The 18,490-nt window shown below is 49.9% G+C and overlaps 1 protein-coding gene across 2 annotated transcripts in view; it reads left to right on the top strand.

Moving 5' to 3' along the window:
* TLL2 (tolloid like 2) overlaps positions 1 to 18,490 on the top strand; it is a 92,737-nt gene that overhangs the window by 22,662 nt on the left and 51,585 nt on the right. For both annotated transcript variants that reach the window (XM_037400597.1, XM_037400598.1), the window contains one exon: positions 11,957 to 12,067. In XM_037400597.1, the coding sequence (XP_037256494.1) occupies positions 11,957 to 12,067 (111 nt within the window). The remainder of the gene's footprint in view (positions 1 to 11,956; positions 12,068 to 18,490) is intronic.

Consider the following 18,490-nt stretch of genomic DNA (forward strand, 5'->3'; position numbering starts at 1 on the left):
TCCCTCTGGGGAGTGTTTGTAAAAGTTTGCATTTTAGGGGGAAGAGGGCAGAAAGGAGGTAAAATCTGCAGGTTTCCTTTTGTTGTGTGTTTGGTTGTTGAGGTTTGGGTTTTTTTGTTTTGTTTTTTTCTGGGAGGGGAAAAATACTTTTTTGTATTTTGCCCCTTTTTAACACAACACGAATGCCATGTTTCAGACAGCATCACCGCTTGGCATGTGTCTGGTGCCAACCTGCTTCCTCCTTGGTTTCTCTCCTAAACTCATGTTGCCTACTTCTGGCTGTGTTGTGGGGTGAGGCACGTGCACCCGTTTCCCCTGCTGTCACATCTTGCTTTTCCTTGGCACTGTGATTTTGCAGCTTGTGAGGGTCCCAGTCCTGTGGGGTGCTGAGCCTTTCATTCCCTGGAGGGAGCTTGGTGGTCTGTGAAGGTCCTTGATGGTTTGCAGGGGAGGAATGTGATGTTTCCCCAGCTCCCAAGATCTCGTGCGAGGACAGTGTATTTTTTTTATATTTTTTTGGGTATCTGTGCTGCTGGGACACCTATGCCTGGCTTAGGGCACGAACCCCGCTATAGTCCAGGGGTGTCTTTGGTTACATCCCATGCCCCCACCGTGCCACTGAGTGCTGCAGCCACTCTGGCCACTAATCTCCTCCTGATCTCTTTATTGTTGTGTTTTTGGCAACCCAAATTCCCCACCCAGGCCTGAGAATTTAACATCAGCACATTTGCATGACTGATCGGATTTGTCGCGCCTCTATGACGACATTGTTTTTATGGAAAATTAATGGATTCTCACGTTGTATTTGTAATGGCTGAAACCGCTCCCCCCCACCCCCGAGCTCTCCGGGGGGAAGTCTGTAAACAGCTTGGATTAGGTCTCCTCCACAAATAGCCCCCATTTCTTTCCTTCCTGCGGTCCATTTCTCCTCTCTCTTCCAACAGTGCTGCAACACTCCTCGCCTGGTGTTGGAGGGTAAAGCGCAATGAGTGAAAGGAGCCCGTGTTTGCTTTCCTTGTCTGCCCTGCGAATAGGTGTGATCTGTCGTAACCTGCCCCCTTTCACCCAGGATCGGGTGGTTTGACACTGCCAGCCTACCCCAAAGCCTGCCCCAAGCTGGCCTGGGTTGCCACCCTCTGTTTTTGAGGTACAGCTCAGTTACGGGCTTCGCTTCTGTTCACCGTTGCTGTTGGCTGGTTTCTGCAGGCGGCCAGTTCCCCTGCTGCGGCACGGGGCAGGCGGGGAGCTCCTGACACCTGGTGTGTCTGGCACCCGAAGGAGGAACATCCCTCCCCAGATGATGCAATTAAGGAGCTGTAGGGGTTCGCTTTGCGCTGTGGGCATGGCTGTGAAACCCCCTCAGTGCGGGGACAGCTCAGCCACTGGCCCGCTCCACATGAGGCTTAGGGTTAGAGCAGGTTCAGTCTTACATTTTCTTCTGCCATCTCTAAGGTTATCATTCCTCAACTTAATCTGCAAGAATAAATCCAGGGCAAGTCCCATGGTATGGGAACTACCCGAGGAGAAGGTCTGATGTGGATTGCCTTCTCCCTGAAGACTGAAGCTGGTGGCCAGAAGGCTCAGAAAGTCTCCCTTGTGAGACACTACCAAGGAGGCGGGCAGTGTGTTAGGTCAGGGTCTCCCAACCCACGGTATCAAGGAAGTAGCATTGCACGAGGACCTGAACGCCCGAGACAGAGCTGCTGGCAGCCTGTCCCCGTGCCTGTCCTTGAGGTGATGCTGGGGCACCTGGGCCATCCCCAGCCACCCCCAGCCTGCAGCGGCTGATTGCTGGAACTTGGAGCCTGTGTTCCCCGCAAGACAGAGGGGAAGGTCCATTGAGAAGAGCTTGTTCCATCACTGCACAGCTGGGCTGCGCTTGGTTGCCCTTATTTTCCTGCCTACCCCTGCCTGGGCTTGTGCCCTGGGGTGTGCTTGCTGCTAAAGATCTTGCGTTAGGCCCCACGAGCCCAGGGTGAGGTGGTGTCTCTTGCTGAGGGTAGGTGGAGTTTATATATGTATCTATATAATAACTGAGCTCAGCTGAGCTTTGCATTCCTACCTTCTGGTTTTAGGTCCGGCTGTCTGGAGTACAACAGCATCCTGGTGCCTCGGCCAGGAGGTCGTGTTCGCCAGCAGAGCAGGCTTTGCATTAGTGCTTTGGTAATTAAGATGCACTACTACAAATGGCAGGCAGGAAACTACAGAGACCCGATTGCTTTCTTACTTAGGACAAAAGTGTTACCCATTTTTTAGGGAAAAATGCTGAAAGTATGGAGATAAGGTAGCTGCTTTGAATTCTCTTGATGGGGGGAGAAAAGGGGGCAGGAGAGAATCCACTCTGTGCTGCCAGAGGCTGGGCTGAAGCAATCGGCTGTGCAAAGTCTTACTTTTCTGGATGCAGTTGTTGCTTGGGGCTTTGGATTATATTAGCGTGGAAAAAATGCCTCCAAGTGAAGGGCCACAAATCATAGCTGGGCCAATTGGAAGGGAAAGAGGGCTATAAAATGGGAAATCAATTTAATACTCAGTGGGTGTCTGCAGCATGCTCACCCTTCCTTCAAATTACCAAAGGAAAGATTAATTAAAGTTATATTGAGCAGCAAAAATGATGGAGGGTGTGAGATGGGGCTTGCATGGTACAGCTTTCTCCATAATGAATTGACAAAGGCATCCTTGGATTTCATTACCCAGAACCTTGCCTTCTCCTGCTCTTAAAGGGCAGCTGAAGCGACGCTGGATTTCCAGCCGGCATTGCAGCCTTGCAGGTTGAGCTAACAAGGATCGCTTCATTAGCCCCCTGGGGAAGGTGCTGCCTCTGTCAGGTAGTGCCACTGTACTGTTTGTGGGTCCTATCATCTAGGATCAGACTGAAAAATGCTCTTATCTGCTTGTGGCTTTGTTTCCTGGTTCCCACTTCTGCTCAAGTTGACAGCCCTATGCCCTGCAAGGGGAGGGTGCAGGCAGGGGATGGGGATAGGTGGTGGCTTGGTCTCTTGTCTCCGTCTGCTGCCTTTATGTAGTCAGAATAACTTTTCAGCAGGGTGTGATTAAAAACTGTGGGAGGCCAGGGCTCATCTGGACCACTTGCGAACTGTCAAACAGGGAGAGAACTGCCTGTGGCTCCCCTTTCCCTGCATCACGATCCAGCTGCCATCTGTGTCCCTTCTGTGCTCCTCATGAAATGCTGTGCATGGTCAGTGCTGTCGTTGTGAGAGGCTTTTCCTGCTTGCACCAGCTGCTTTTTGGGGCTGCTGTGTATTACTTTCCCCCCACCTCTTGGGGGTAGGCTTTGGGGACACCAGGGCTTTGCCTTTCTGGTGGAGTTTCAGAAGCCAACTCCTGCGAGCTGAGATGCAGCTCACCTGCTGAGTTCTACCTGTCTGCGACTACAGGGTTTCCTCCCAAGTTTCCCCTTGAAGGTCTTCACTTGGTATGATGGCAGAGCTTCCCTTAAATCTGGCTCAATATGAAGCTTTCTGTTCTTGTCCTTCCAAAAAGGAGCTGCGGCAGGGCTCCCTACGGGCATTTAAACACCTTGCATTGCAAGAGGGAGTTTCTACATACCACGATGCTCTAAGGGGAAAACTCCACTGTGCCCAGCAGTCCAAGGTCTGGCAATCCTGGAATTTTGTTTCCTCTGATTTCTGTAATAAATTACTGAATATGCTCACTAGTGCAGGGCTGGGAGATGCAGAACTTGCTGAAGTTTTGGGCTGAGTGGATGCAGCAGCTCCAGCCTTTATGGGCAATATGAGCACCGTGGCTGTGCCCAGCTTGTGCTTGTTGCGTGTTACACGCTGACAGTGCCTGGCTGTGGGATATTTCATGTAAAAGAACTGTTTTATTTTAAAAAACCACACTGTGTGTGTTACAGCCTCTTGGTGTAAGGCCAGTACTGGGTGTTCCTAAAATCAGTTTTAATTGATTGGGCTGAGAAGAGGAGAAAATGCTCGTAGCTTAGTGCAAATGCTGGTTTTGGCACTTCTTAAACTAGCTAGGGCGGAAGAAATAATGGTTGAATTGGTTGAATTACATGAAGTTGGCAAATCAAAGTTTGGTTTTTGTTTTGTTTCTGGCAAGGCATCTGGCCAGACTGTTGGCTTGAAGAGAAGACAGCAGGTCTATTCTGAGTCACTGTTGGCTTTTTCTTGATGTGGCTCTGAACTTTGTGTAACTTGGAAAACACAGAGACTTGTGGACACTAGCAGTTTCCCTGCATTCTCTTCTACAGGCTAGGAAGGTGTCAGCTGCTTGGCTTATGGATGTAGGTAGCTAAAGGCACAAAACAAGTGCTTTCTCATCATCCCTGGATGCTCTAAAGAGAGGTTGTTGCTTCATAGTCCACTAGCTCAGTGCAGTAACAGATGTTTGGGTTTATTTCTAGCCTACCTTATGTGCAGACTGCTTCCTCAAACGCTAAGCAATAGCAAATGGAAGGATGTCCAGACAGGGATGGGATGGGGTGGTATCCAGCCAAGAGCTAGCACTGGAGTGGATGGAAGAAATGCTGACCTGGCAGAAGTTGCAGAGGAAAAAAAATCTCACTTTGAGGTGGTGGCACAAGGTGGGGGCATGGTGCTTGCTGGATCTGAAAGCCCTTCCTGGCTTGTGAGAAAAGAAGGTGCTGAAATCAAAGCCACTGCTCAGCAGAGTGGAGCATCTGTGGCAGCGGTGGAGCTGTGGGGAGGACACCCGTGTCCCTTGGGCAGCGGGAGGGGGCCGGGGCTGCTGGGCAGATGGCAGTGGTGTGGCAGAGCTTGGTTTCACTTGCATGGGAATGAGGTCTCTTGAGTTAATTTAATTGCCTGTGGGGTGGCTCTGCGTGTGTTGGGGATCAAACAACATAGGTTTGTGTGTCCATGATAGCTGCTTCTGCTGCAGACTGCATACAGCCTCCAGGGAGAGAGATCCAGAGGTGCACCACAGCCAAAGCCCCCCGCACAGAAGCATTGCCACAGGGCACCTGCCTTCCCCCCGAGCAGAAAGCAGCACAAACTTTACGGAGCTCACAGAGCTCAGTTCACTTTGTGTGGAAGCAAGGGGGGTTCAGCCAGTCCCCTGCGTTTTGCAGACCACTTTACGGAGGAGTAACATTCTTAACCCAGTGAGGTGGTCTGCAGCACCAGCAGACATCCCTCTGCAGTGCTTTCTAATGAAGAGGCAGGTGTTTAACCATTTCAGCGCCGCAGAGGGAGCTGCTTTGCTGCCTGTGGCACGGATTGCCAGCTCCCTGCTTCACATACCTCGGCATCGCTCATGGTACCAGCAGCGGTTCACAGATCGCTGGGCTGGAGCGACTGCCATGTTAATGTGGGAAAGATGAAGACCGTGAGTAGGGAAGCCACCAGCAGTGGGAGGGTTACAAATATTAAAATGAAAAGCTCTTTCTCTTAACCTAACCATGGCAGCACTACAATTCATGCCACTGAATTTTTTGGTACTTGGTTGAAACAACATGGCATTCAGCCAAGGGAGAGCTGGTATCGTTCCTTAAAGCTGGTCGTTGCATATGCTCACGCATCTCTGCAGCTTTGGACAAACTCAAGCCCAAAATATTTCTTGGTTCCTGCGTCATCACCTTTCAGGAAAGGAGATCCATTGAACATGACTCAGAATTCCTGGCCTGTTTTGGTCTCCTGCAGATAACTTCCCAAGAGAGTGTGCTGTGGGAGCGCTGCACACCATAATTTAGGCGATTCAGGTTTCTGCAGAAGTCTGAACAGGGATTCAGCCTCATTCGCAGGAGGTTTTGATGTTTTTGAAGTATTTGTTGCCATTTAGAAGTGGACCGTCATCTTGGGCATTCCTCTGCAAACTGAGACTTGCTTCTGAAATGTGCTCCTGCCCACTGAAAACTGAATTTCTGAGTCCCTGTCACCAGGGCCCCTCGCTGACACCAGGCACCAGCTCTGGCTCCGGGCACCCTTGCTGCTGGGGCGGGTTACTGCAGGAGCCTTCATGCCAGCTTATCCCCAAAGGTGGCCAGTGGGAAACTTCTGATTGTTCCTACCGAGGAAAAACAAACTGGTCCAGGTGAAAATGTAACTGGCTGAATGTGGCAGTCTTGGTGCTATTTTATTGCTTGTTAGTGCTGCTTCTTTCCTGTCTTCTTTTGACTTGAGTGTTTGATGCTCGGGATCTGGCCCTGCTTCCAAAGTGTTGATTTGGGATATATTCTCTCTCTTCTTTTGCTGGTTTCTGCCTTATTTTGAGGCTTTGCTCTTCCCTCTGACGCAGTTGTTACTTTGCCCAAAGGAATGTGTTGATTTTTCTTCAAGGTATAAATCTTAGCATCCTCCAGGATACTGTTTTGCTGGTTCCTGCACCAGCAGGCAGTTCAGCAACAGCAGCAGACCTGTCTTTCTGCAAAGAAATAAATATGGAGGTACTGAGAACGCACTTTGATCTGCTGATTTATTTATTTATTGTTAGACTGCAGAGGGTTAGTGCTAATGAAAGTGTGGCCGGCCCTGAAAATTAAATCTCCTGCCTGTCAGACCTGTCAGGTTGGGGAATCATCAGCAAATGCTCAAAAATAACTGATGGTTTTGCTGGTGCACGAACAGTCATATTGTTGTTTGCCAGGAGGTGGCACTCAGTATTGCCTACCTGTGTCTGCATGTGCCCGGCACCCCCTGCCCATAGCTCATGCTGCTGAGGCAGAAGGCTGGTGTTCCCTGTACTATTTGGGTATGAAACAACTCTAGAACCAGAGGAGCTGGTGCCCCAGGATCTCTCAGTAACACAGGTGATGGTGAGCAGAGATCTGGGCAGGGATAGACATTGTCCCTTACAAATAGATGTGGGATGGATCTCAGGGGCAGGTTGGGAGCACACCCTTCAATCGCACTGTGAGCCACGAGCAGCCGGTGCGACTTATCGCTTGGGTGGCACAGCCTAGCCTGTGTCAGGCAGCCCCAGGCAGGCTGTGCAGGCTGCCTGACAGTGCCATCTGTTGATGCTTGCAAAATCGGGACGCCAAGGTTGATTGTGCAAACATTTCTTCCTTGGATATTCTGCACCATGAGGCATCTCTGCTTGGGAACCCAGCTATCATCCACATGCAGAGGTTGTGAACATTCATGAAAACCGAGCCTGAGTCGTGAGTATTGATGGAAGGAGCCTGCGGCATCTGCTTGGGTTCACATTGCTATTTGTTTTCCACGCTCATTGCTGTACTGCACTGTTGGAAACCAGCTAAGTGAGAGTAAAGTCCTTCCAGCAAAACCGCATTAAAACTGTGCTGGAAGAACTGCAATGAAGTCTGTCGGCGTGAGCTGTGCCAGCTGGCCCTGATTCAGATGAGACCCTTGAGCTGATGACATGCACTAACTTAGTTAGCCCCACAGAAAGAGGGCTCCTTTGGCTCACGTTAGAGGGCATGGCCCCCAGTCTGGGTTCAGATCCCATTCATCACCTACAACCTGCTTTTTCTTAATAGAAGCTTCAGTCAGTGAAAGAGTCTGTGTCTGAGGTGGAGCAGGATGGAGGGAGCTTTCCCAGCAGGCAGGGCATGCCTGGTTCCGAGGGTTCTTTTTCTGTGAATCTGTCACAGCTGGTCCTGGTGGGTGCTACAGGGAAAGTTGCCGTGGTCTCCCATAGCGTCTGGGCGGTGACTGCTTTGGTGATCCCAGGAAATCTACAGGCTACACTGATGCCCTGGTGCAGGAGTTGGAGCTTCCCAGCAGGTGGTTGTGGCAGGCAGATGGGTGAAGGTTTTGCTCCAGCTTGGTGGCTGGAGAGCGGTTCAAACACAGATGTTGGGTGGTGTTGCTCGAGTGTGGAGTTACATTGTTCTGCCAGCTCCCATGCTGCAGCACTCTCCAAACTATCAAGCTGCAACAAAGGTCTTTTACCACCTCATACCAGCATACTCTTCATACAGTCCTTCTGCTGCCTTCTCCTCATCTTGCCTCACCCAGGGCACGCATTGTCTCTCTGCTTCTTCCTTGGCTGCTCTCTCTTCATCGGCTTTCAACTACTTAACAGAACGAACCACAGCTGCACCTGTGCCAACCCATAGCCCCTGAAGCCAGCCCACAGTTGTATATTATCAATGCTAATTAACCCAGCTTCATTCCTCTACACTCATACACTTGTATAAACTCAGAGCTGACTGCAGTGAGGGTGAAGGATGTCCATCTCCAGGTATTTGTTTTGAAGTGTTAGAGATGTTTTTAACAAATCACAATATTGCATTTTGGTTTGAGATGTGTTTTTAGGAGCAATGCTATTCACTCTTCTGGCTGAATACCAGAAGTTTTTCTTGGTGATTTTTTTTCCTACTTGTTGTCTTTGGGGGGGGTGGAGGGGAAATAAAAAAAAAATCTTGTTAAAAGCCCTGGATGACACACACTTTTCATGGAAAAGGAATATTTTTAAACTGCTGTGAACACTTCTGTATTGAGTTCTCATAAGAGTCAGCAAAATTATTTTTCTCCCTTGAAATCAGGTTGTGCTACTCAGAACCATGGAAAGGAGAAAATGGAGACAGGGAATGGGAGAAGGGAATTGCCTCGGGGTGCTGGGGGAAAAAACAGGTTGGAGGTGATTTGCAGGGAAAAGCAGTGAAGATTTTAGAAGATGCTTTGGGCTGTCACATTGCTTTGGAGTGTGAGCCTGCCAGAGCCCTGCAAAAGGTTACTGTGGAAAATGAGGACTGTGAAGGCATCGGTGTGTTTGGACTCTGTGGCTGTGTGTGAAGCACCTTGGAGAAACTGTTCAGCCTGTCCCGTGCTAGAAGGTGTTCCCCTCCCAGTACCTGCCATACCTTCCAGGTGCCATAGCATCCCTGTGCTCAGCGCACAGCACCAGCGCATGGGCTGTTCTCCGTGCTGGAAGCAAAGTCGGCTTTGCTAGGCTGCTTTTTCCATTTGGGTGCTGGATTTGTTTGTCAAACACGGTTGTCCTTTCCCTTTGCCCCAACAGACAAGTGCTGTCTGATTGCACATGCTGGGGGGTGGTGAGGTTAAATGTTTGGGGGGGCTGGTGCAGGTTACTCGTCCAGGCAGAAGCAAGCTGCCTCGTATTGGTTCCATCAACCTCAATAAGAGCTGCTCTGTTCCGACTGTCCGGAGCGATTAATGCATCTTCTTAAAGAAAAGCTGGCACGCTGTCGCGCCGAGCGCTAAGAGCCTGCACCTGGCTGTACACTGCGGAGTTCTCTGCCAAGAGAAATACTGGTTTCCAAGTTCATTAGCCTGCTGTTCGGAGATATTTTTTTTTTGTTTGTTTTTGTTTTCTTTTTTTGGAAATCCTCCCACATTAAATTAAAAGGAGACCTTGGTGAGGGAAATCAGAAGGGATGCCTTGAGATGTTTCATTTGCCAGCAATCTCTGAACTTGTGACCCTTTAAAATAAACTACTTGGGCTTTCCTGTGGGACAGCTCCCTCTGGGTGGAAGCAAGCCTCTTTCAGGGTTGCGTGCCTTTAGGAAGGAGCCTTTGACAGCCCAGGAGAAGTTGCAGCACTGCATTCTCAGCCAGGACTTCCAGTGAGGAAAGTTGTTGGGCTGGTTGGGGACTGTGATAAATCATGGTTCCCTGGAGCATGCTGGGACTGCAGAGAGCTGGAAATAAATGCTAGGGAAATTCAGCTTTTGTAGTGGGCCATCTCTCAGGATGATGTATGGCTTTGTAACAGAAAGAGGTTCCTTTGCTAGGGGTGGGACAAAACTGCTGCCTTCCATTGGGAAGGAAAACATAACAATCCTGTTGGTGTAAATCTGTGCTGCAGGCTTGCCCTGAAGGATGTGCTTTGGCTGCCTTAGCCTGAGGAACAAACGGTGTGGTGCTGAGGGAGGGGAGCTGCTGGGAGCCCAAGGTTGTGGCAGTTAGTTTGGGGCTGAAATGGGATGGTGGGTTCGGCAGGAGGGTAGGGAATGGATATCTAGTTGGCCGGTATAGTAATGACTTATGGAATGTGGCTGGGGAGGGAATCTGGGGGCATGGGATGCCGCTTGCATCTTGGCCCCTTCACTGCTACCTTGTCCTGAGCAAGTCATTTATCTGGGTAGACAAAATGTCATGCTTTCAAATTCTTCAGACAGGAGCTATGTCAGCTTCATTGAAGACCTCAGTGTCTGCAGACAGGAGCCTGTCTCTGCTTTCTTCCACTGGCCATTCCCAGTCAGCTTGGGATGTTTGGCCATGCTGGTAGGTGTGTTAGCTGGTGAGGATCTGACAGTGTTTTAAGTTCTCCTCTGTTCTGCGTGAGGGCTTGGATTTCTAAGAGCTTGCGGGGTGACAGAGCCCTGTGCTTGTGTAGCAAAGGGGGGGGGGCTCTGTTCCAGTTCCAGCTGGTGTTGGTCTGCGTGTGGGCTTGTCTGCACTCCATCCTGCTCTGGGGCTGTTGCTGTGTTTCTGTACTCTGGGGTTTGGTAGCACTGTTACGGAGACCCAGCCAAAAAGCCAGAGGCAGCCTCCCTTGAGGTCATCTCCAATCCCCTGCTGTGGCTGGGTAACCAGGGGGACAGCTGCGTTCCTGGGAAGGGGCTTTGCCGCTGGGCAGTGTGTGGCAGCTGGGATGTCCCCGGTAGCAGGCAAAGGCTTCTTGCCCTTCCTGCGTCCCACGCTGGTGATGCTGGCAGATGCTGTTGTACTGGCTGAGGTGCTGAGATGCAGAACAGAGGAGGCGTGTGCCACTTCAGAACCAGCATCATGTGATGTTAGGAAAAACTCTGAGTTAGCCTTTCACAATTCCTTTGCTGTGGATCTGATGGCAGGTTTCTGACACCCAGGCAAAGGTCTGTATTTCATTTGGTCTTGGCGCTGAAAGCCAGGTGATCAGTAGAACCCATTGGTTTCTCAGACCGAGCGTTCTTCGATCAGTGATGCTGCTAGTGTAGCAAGTGGGATGTTTCCCCCCTGCCAAGTAGTGTAAATGTTGTTGACTTAACAAGAGAAGAAAAAAGCAATTCCATCAAATCTGGTCACTGTTGCGGACAGCCACTCAGCATCACTCCTTGCCTGGCGTACAGAGTTCTCTTGAACTGTACCACCGGTTAATTTGCTCTGGTTTTTCTTATTTTTTATTGCCCCACGCAAGCTTCTCGTATGAGTTTCAACAGCTCTGTTTGTAACCTATTTGTTATCTTGGAAAGATCTGTTCTGCTCAGTCAACTGCCTCATCACCTCTGTTTATTTTTTTCCAATTCCTACAATGGTAACTATGCACTGTGCAGAATCAACGTGGTCACGATGCTCCAGGGGTATAATTTTTTCCACTCAAACTATTTCCAGCCTGTTTCTCTGAGCTGTGAATGTTGAGTTACCAGTTTGTTTACCTTATTTTCATGACTTCTGACTGATACTCATTTTTACAAAATTAAAAACTCTGCAAACTTAAATCTAGGTAACTGGTCCACAAGGGGACAAATAACTGGTGTTTCTCCACTGAAGTGGAAATGGTAGGCTGGCTCTCAGCTCAGATTTGACTGATGCAGGATGCTAACCATGTGTATGGGGTCCTGCAGGCTGGCAACTGGAGTCTTTAGATACAGGCTGCTGAGCTTGAGCACTTCACTGCTGTCCTCCTGTCTTATGCAAGTTGTTAGCCTGGGGATGCTGCGGAGGCAACATCTCCATCGGTATCTGAGCTGTGGCTTGGCTAGCTCCTTTGTGCTAAGAGGGTGAATGCCAGGGATTGTCCCTTTTGTAGGCTTTAATGATGAGGGACCACCACCGCCTCAATGCCTGGTTGGGAGCAGACCTGTGCCAGGACGTAACGCTGGGAATCCCGGCTGATCACCTCTTTTTGGGGGGTCTGGGCAGCGGCTGGACTGAAATGTTGTCACCTGGCCTCTGCCGGTGCCTGCTCTGTCTGTGCGTTTCAAACCGCTGCTGTGCGTTACCCTGTTCTGGCCCATGGGGTGACTGCCTCTCAGGCACTGTGCAAACCACAGAGAAATTGTACTTCCAAAATAAAAACTAACCATGGTTTGTTTCTCTCCAGCTGCCTTTTGGGGAGATATCGCTTTAGACGAAGATGATCTGAAGCTGTTTCAGATAGACCGAAGTGTTGACCTCACAAAGCACTCGGATGGCAGCGCAAGGCACACTTCAGGTAAGGGCGGCCGGGGCGATGCCTTCTGCCCCTGACCTGGGACGAGGACAGTCCCTCGCCCATGGCGCCTGTCCCGCAGCCAGGACAGGGTGTGTGGTGCGTCGGCACGTGGCTGAGACAGGGACATCCACCTCTGAGCTCTGGTAGCTAAAATCCAAGTCACAATTTGATGTAGCTGAATCCTGTCTTGTCTGAGGGAGATTTTCAAATTTACAGCACTGGTCTCCCTCTACAAGGAATTGCCTTTCTGCTGATTTGGAAGGAAATGTGTTTGAAGTCGGACTTCAGTTTGGCATTAGTTTTGACTCTGATTGTCCTTCCCCCCTTCTCTTGCCTTGTATCATCTTACTGGTATAGTGCATTTTTTCAGCTAGTTTTACCTAGGTAAAACCCACTGCAGTCTTGCATGCTGACTACCCTTGAAGTGATGCTATAACTGAAATAGGTAACAGTCATGTTGGTTTTCCGTAAAGCCAATAGATGGGGTAACATGTGCTTTTGTTGTGCCCCTGCACAGCTCTTACGTGTGCTCCAGCTTGTGCCAGACCAGAGTTGTTTCTGGACTGGGGAGCTCTGACCAGATTCCAGCTCTGCTCTGCAGCTGGTTCGGAGGGTTTGGGGCGCTCCCTGAAGTATTTTTGTCTCTGCTCTGCTTTATGCTGCAAGAGAAAAATTGTTGGAAGCCTGTGCTCCGAGAGATACCAGGGGGACTGGAGACCAAACGTGTCAGGACAAAGTTATTTTCTCTCCCGGCTGTTACAGTCTCAGGTCAGCAAGTAGGGTGAGAGGTTGGGTAGAGACCGAAATCAGTGAAATCATGTGTTCACCTGACCCCTGTGCATCTCAGGTCATATTGTATCATTTGTGAGGACCAGTGGCTGGTTCTGTGTCCATGTGACTGCCTAGCTCTGATTTCAGAGCATCCAGGCACCGTGGAGACACTGTTCTGGGGATCAGTGCTCCGGCTGCCTGTTGGGATGAGTGCGAAAAATGACACATCCAACACAGAGGCACGCTTTTGATGTCGATGTAACTCATTAAACTCATGTAAATGCTGAAATTCTGGGTGGAGGAGGGCTGTCTGGTACTTCAGGTCACTGGTTGCTCCCTGGGAGTGCTGTTATCCTGCACTGTTGCATCACTTAGCCCGTTTGTACCGTGTTTTGGGCTGTGGCACATTCTCAGATGAGGAGGGTGGTTGGGGGGAGGTTGCCTTCAGAACAGAAGGTAAGTCAGAAAATGAGGACTAAGTAAGCGACCCTTTGTCTGTTCCTGAAGTCAGGTGAGCAGGCTGCTGGGGAAGCAAAGCCAGACAGTGCTTGACTGTACTGGTTTGCTTTGGTGGCTTTTTCAGTTATCATATCCAGGACATTTCTTTTTCACTGGGTGCTGGTGCCAAACCCACGCCGTCTGGCAAATAAACTGAATTTTATAAACCCACATCTGTATCACATGGTGCAGGCACTGGTGTCTTACAACCATGGCTTGTTGCGTGGTTGGACTTGCCTCTTCCCAGCACCTTTTATTGACTGAGACAAAGCTGGTCGCATCATACAATGCTTTGCAATAGGTGAATGTTGATGTCCCATCGCTCACTTGGCCCTGTCCTCATCTCCAGCCGGCTTTGCTGTTCCCCGTGGCTTTCAGCCCCTGCAAATGCGAGCTGGGGAACGGGCAGCCCCCGCGGCTGTCGTGCTTTCCGCAGAAGGTGCACAGGGGGGTCTCTGTGCCCACCTGCCCTCTGAGGGGGCTCTCTGCAGGGGCAGAAAGGGTTGATTCTGCTCCAGCAGGGCTTGCTTGACACTCCTGTGAGTTAAGATGGTGGTCTACTTCAGCACTGTGGGGACTGGGACCCATTCTTCCTGGGAGAAAGTCCTGCTCTCTGTTTTTTTTATTTCCAATGGGAAGAATGCAACCTCTGTACAGAAACAGCCTAAGACCTTTTATGAATAAGACCTCTTGAATTATAACATTTCAGAGTTTCCTAAAGCTGTTAATCGGATTAGTTGTATAGTGGAGGAAGTACTTAATACGTATATGCAGACACACAGGCTCTTCGTATCTGGGAGCTGGGATTCTGAACACGCTATTATGCCAGGCATTCTTCTTCCCTTGCATTGTTTCCTTGTCCCCAGAAAGTGCTGTCTGGCGGGGAGGGGGGCTGAAAGCTGTGCCGTTTGACACTGCTGGGCTGTTTACAGGTGTACACCCTATTAGCTTGTGTGGAACATCTGCAGCTGTCAGGCTCTGGAGCAAGAATGAGGTTCCCATAGAATCATAGAATCATTTAGGTTGGAAAAAGACCTTTGAGAAAATCAACTCCAACCGTTAACCCAGCACTGCCAAGCCCACCACTAAACCATGCCCCCAAGCACTGCATCTATGCGTTTTTTAAACATTTCCAGGGATGGAAACTCCCCCCCCCCCACCCCTCCCTGGGCAGCCTGTTCCAATGCTTGGCTGCCCCTTTCCATGGAGAAATTTTCCCTAATGTCCAATGTAAACCTCCCCTGGCACAGCTTGAGGCTGTTTCCTCTTGTCCTGTTGCTTGTTATGTGGGTGCTGATAACATCTATACATCTGGTATAAGTATGTACTTACGGGTGATGGGGGACATGGTTCTTCACTGGATCCGATGGAAGATGATCTGCTTTATGAAAAGCTCTGTCTTGACTGGTGAGGGCTGAGACTCAGATGTTTCAAGCTTCCCCCTTCTTCCAGCCTGTGCCTAGACAGATAGCTGTGCCCTTCCCCAGGCCCTTGAGAGAGGGAAAGGAAGGGAATCTGATCTGAGGACCATCTGGATTCTGCCACAGCTCTCTGTGCTGAGCTTGATTTCACAGCATGGATGTGCTCGAGGCTTGTCTTCTGCATTAGTCTCCCACTTGCAGAAATGCCAGAGTTGCTCTTCAGACCCTCAAAATCTGTGAGCCTGCTTGAGAGTGGGATGCCTTGAAGGTCAGTGTATCAGAGTGTTCTCTCAGCAAATACTGGAGCTAGTGTTTTATTCCTGGTATCTGGGACTTAAGGCAATGGACCAAATAGAGTTGTCTTCCCGGTGAAGTCACGGAGCAGGGTCGTGGTTCCTCCCTGCCGAGGGATGTGGGCTCAGAGCTCTCTGGCAATCCCCTTGAAAGCTGCTCACACGGGGGTTACGCTTGGGCGTAGCTGTGTCCTTGGTACCCACCTTGGTACCTTGCTTCAGAGCTCCAGCAGTGATGTCCCTCTTTGGCCTTGCATCCCTGTCCAGTATGCCTGGGTTCTTTTGTGCGAGAGACAGGTCACACGGAACTGGCGTTGCACTGGGAGTCACATCGCTTGTGTTACACACTTAAAGCCTTTTGGAGTACAGCATGTGGCCTGATAGCCCTTTTTCTTGTGAGCAGTCTCCATAGCTCCAAAGGAGCTTCTTTCCAAGCATTTGTTGGGAAGAGCACAGGCTGAGCAGCTGAAAACTGCAGGAGGATTTGCAATAGCATCTTGTGTGCAAACATCCTTCTCTGGCGCATTTATAAAAGCAGGGCTTTCTTCAGGTCCTGCTGAGGGAAGGGCAGGCATGGTGGCAGTCTGCAGCTGCATGTAGCCCATTTAATCTGAGTAGTTTTTAGGTGTCTGCATGTTGATCTCTGTTGCCTCGGTTAAAGCTCTGAGCTGTGAGTTGGCAGGGGGTGTTTGCACACAGCACAGAGTATCTCTGAGTGAATGCCAGGGGACGGGCTCTTCTAGGCGGGCTCAGGGCCACCAGCCAGCTCATTTCTTGCCTGGACCCTTTCAGAATTTCCCTGAAGCTTTATTCCCAAGTGCTGACCTCCAATCCAGTTCAAATCATGCCAGTTGTGTGACTTCTGTGCCCCTTTCCACAGGCATCTCAACCTCAGCTCTGCTCTACCTGAAGCTTAGTTTTACTCTCATCGGTGATCTGGTAAAAGAGCTGTTTAAACTTGGACATTTGGCCTTTCTTTCAGTTCAGATTTTTCTAGTTTTCTAAACCAGGAAAAAAATTGTTTGTTTTTTTTTCCTTCCGTTGGCAGTTCTCCTTTGAACCTAGGTCCTAAGCTCACAGAATTGCTTGTGATCTTTTTGCTTGCTGCTTTTCATATAAGAAGAGATTCTGTAGGTCAGACTGTGGCCTCTGCATCACCCATTCTTCCTGCTGTTACCACCTGTAATGCCACATAACAATCTGCCAAAGGGGAAATTTCCTCTTAAATCCCCCTTAAAAATGTTTTTTCAGCTAGAAGAGGGGAAAAACAGTAAGCGATGTTAAAATGAAAGCGTTATTTTGGCTTTTAAATGTTTACATTACTTACCTCCCTGTCTCTGTTGCTGTGGGACCACGTTTAGGTGTCATGTTCACTATGAAAAGCAGTTGTTCCCATGTAGTGATGCTGAAGTGGATACCCTTGGGGTTTGGCCCTGTAGAGATGCCATAATGGTTCAAACATAATGAAATGAAGCTGGTGCCTGGAGATCTGCCAGCCAGCGCAGTCCTCGGCAAGCCCATGCTTCACCAGCTCCTCATCACTTCAGTGAGAGATTTTTCAAAGAACTTACAGTTTTAAAAAGTTTCTCATAGATTTTTTTCTTTTTTTTTAAACTTTAAGCGAAAATATTTGCTTTTACAATATAATTTTAATTTAGAAGAAACTTGAATCAAAGCTTTGTGGATTCCTCTGCTGCTGAGAACCCCTAGATGGCTTTGGAATGGGAACCGAGGGGATCCGCAGGCAGGCTGTGGAAGCGCCCAGTGTCCCCTCTCCTTCGGACCCAAATGGTCCCTTCTGGGCCAGGGTGGTCACCTCTGCTTCATTGCCTTATCTGCTGAAGCAGTGGCCGCAGCGGGGAAGTGCTTTTCTTGCTGTGCCTGTGGGAAGGACGTGCCTCTTTAATCCTAAGGGCTTTAATGTAAGTCATTTCGAGCAGCTTGGGGATTAAGTGGATTTTCTGATATATTATCTATTTTCCTGATTTTTTATTTTTTTTTATTGTGGAGGCAGTTTCTAGCCCTGAAAGGCAGCTCTGTGAGTGAGAAAGGCAAGTTTGTCTCATCTGGGTTTGGCACCAGCAGATGAGGAGACGTGGGAGCCTGGCTGCCCTCGCTGGTGCCATGCTGTGCTGGGCATGCTGCTGAGCACTTTGCACCCCCTCTGCCAAGAACGCTTTTCAAGAACAGCCAAAACAGTTTTTTTTGCCTCTGATCTGGAGAGGATTTTAGGCTCGTGGCTTGAAGGCCCCGATGAGGCTTTCACATTGCCACAGGTGAGTGGCAGGAGGGATTTACAGAGCATCTTTGCTGGCTGGAGCGAGTAATACTTCAGATAGCAGTGTGGCTGGGACAGGGATATATTTGATCCTGGGATTTCTACTGAAATTAGAGGGGAGGCGGAGGCTGCTGTGAGGCTCTGACAGCACATTCGCACACATTATTCTCTGGGAAATGTGGCAGGCAGGAGTTCTGCATTAACCTTTTTCTGACTAAGAGTAGGGGGTTGTTTTGTCGGCATGAGCCAGCTCCGCCACTCCGGAGTGTGCTGTGGAAGTGCTGGCCGCTGCTCTGCTGCTTCACCATGTCTGCACAAGGCTGCTTTGTCCTTTCTTGCTTTGGGATGCTCATGGTCTGTTTATTTCATGGGACTCTTCCTGTTTCAGGACTGGCTTGTATCTTCTTTTGTAGCACGACAACCCAGGAATCACAGATTTTAGTGCAGCATGTGTAACCTGCCTTGGGACACGGAGGCAAACCCCGGTGGGATGTGGGAGGGAGCAGAAGGGTGCACAGCCCTGCCGGGGGGGTGACCGCAGTGCTTTGCAACCTACATGGCAGCTTTTCATTCAGGGGTGGTGGGCTGTCAGCCCCTGAAACGAGTTTCACCGCTCTCTGGTTACTTCTTGAGGCAAGGTGTTGATTCCCAGGTGAGTGGCTTGCAGGACAGGTTGCTTAAGAGCAGCTGTCCCGCTAGGAGCTGTGCTGCCCAGCCCCTGGGTGGAGGAAGGCCTTCTCCAGGGGATGCTGCCGGGGGCAGGCGCCAGCAGGGTGTCCACCGCTTCACTCTGCGAGAGGTCGCTCCGTCTAAGGGCTGTGGCCACTGGTAGTGCTGGATACTGCTCCCAAGTCCTCTTTAATGCTCCTGGTGTGTTTCTAGTGAAATTTAAGTTAGTGCAAAACGCCCTTCTAGAAGAATGCAAAATGCTGGGATTTTAGACCATGACTGACTGAGATTCCGGGGAAGATCTGGTTTATGGATTTGAAGGAGAGACTGTGAAATCCAGCTGACCTGGCACGTGCATGCCAAGCGCAGAGCTGGTTTTCCCTTGTGACTTGTGTTTTGGCGCTCTGCAGTAGTGGCACTTGGTTCAAGGTAGAAGGGGTGGACTTCAGCATCGGTGGGTTCAGGGCTGCCTGATGCCCAACCTTTCATTCAT

This window comes from Falco rusticolus, chromosome 9, assembly GCF_015220075.1.
Source record: "Falco rusticolus isolate bFalRus1 chromosome 9, bFalRus1.pri, whole genome shotgun sequence".
NCBI classification, from domain to species: Eukaryota; Metazoa; Chordata; class Aves; order Falconiformes; family Falconidae; genus Falco; species Falco rusticolus.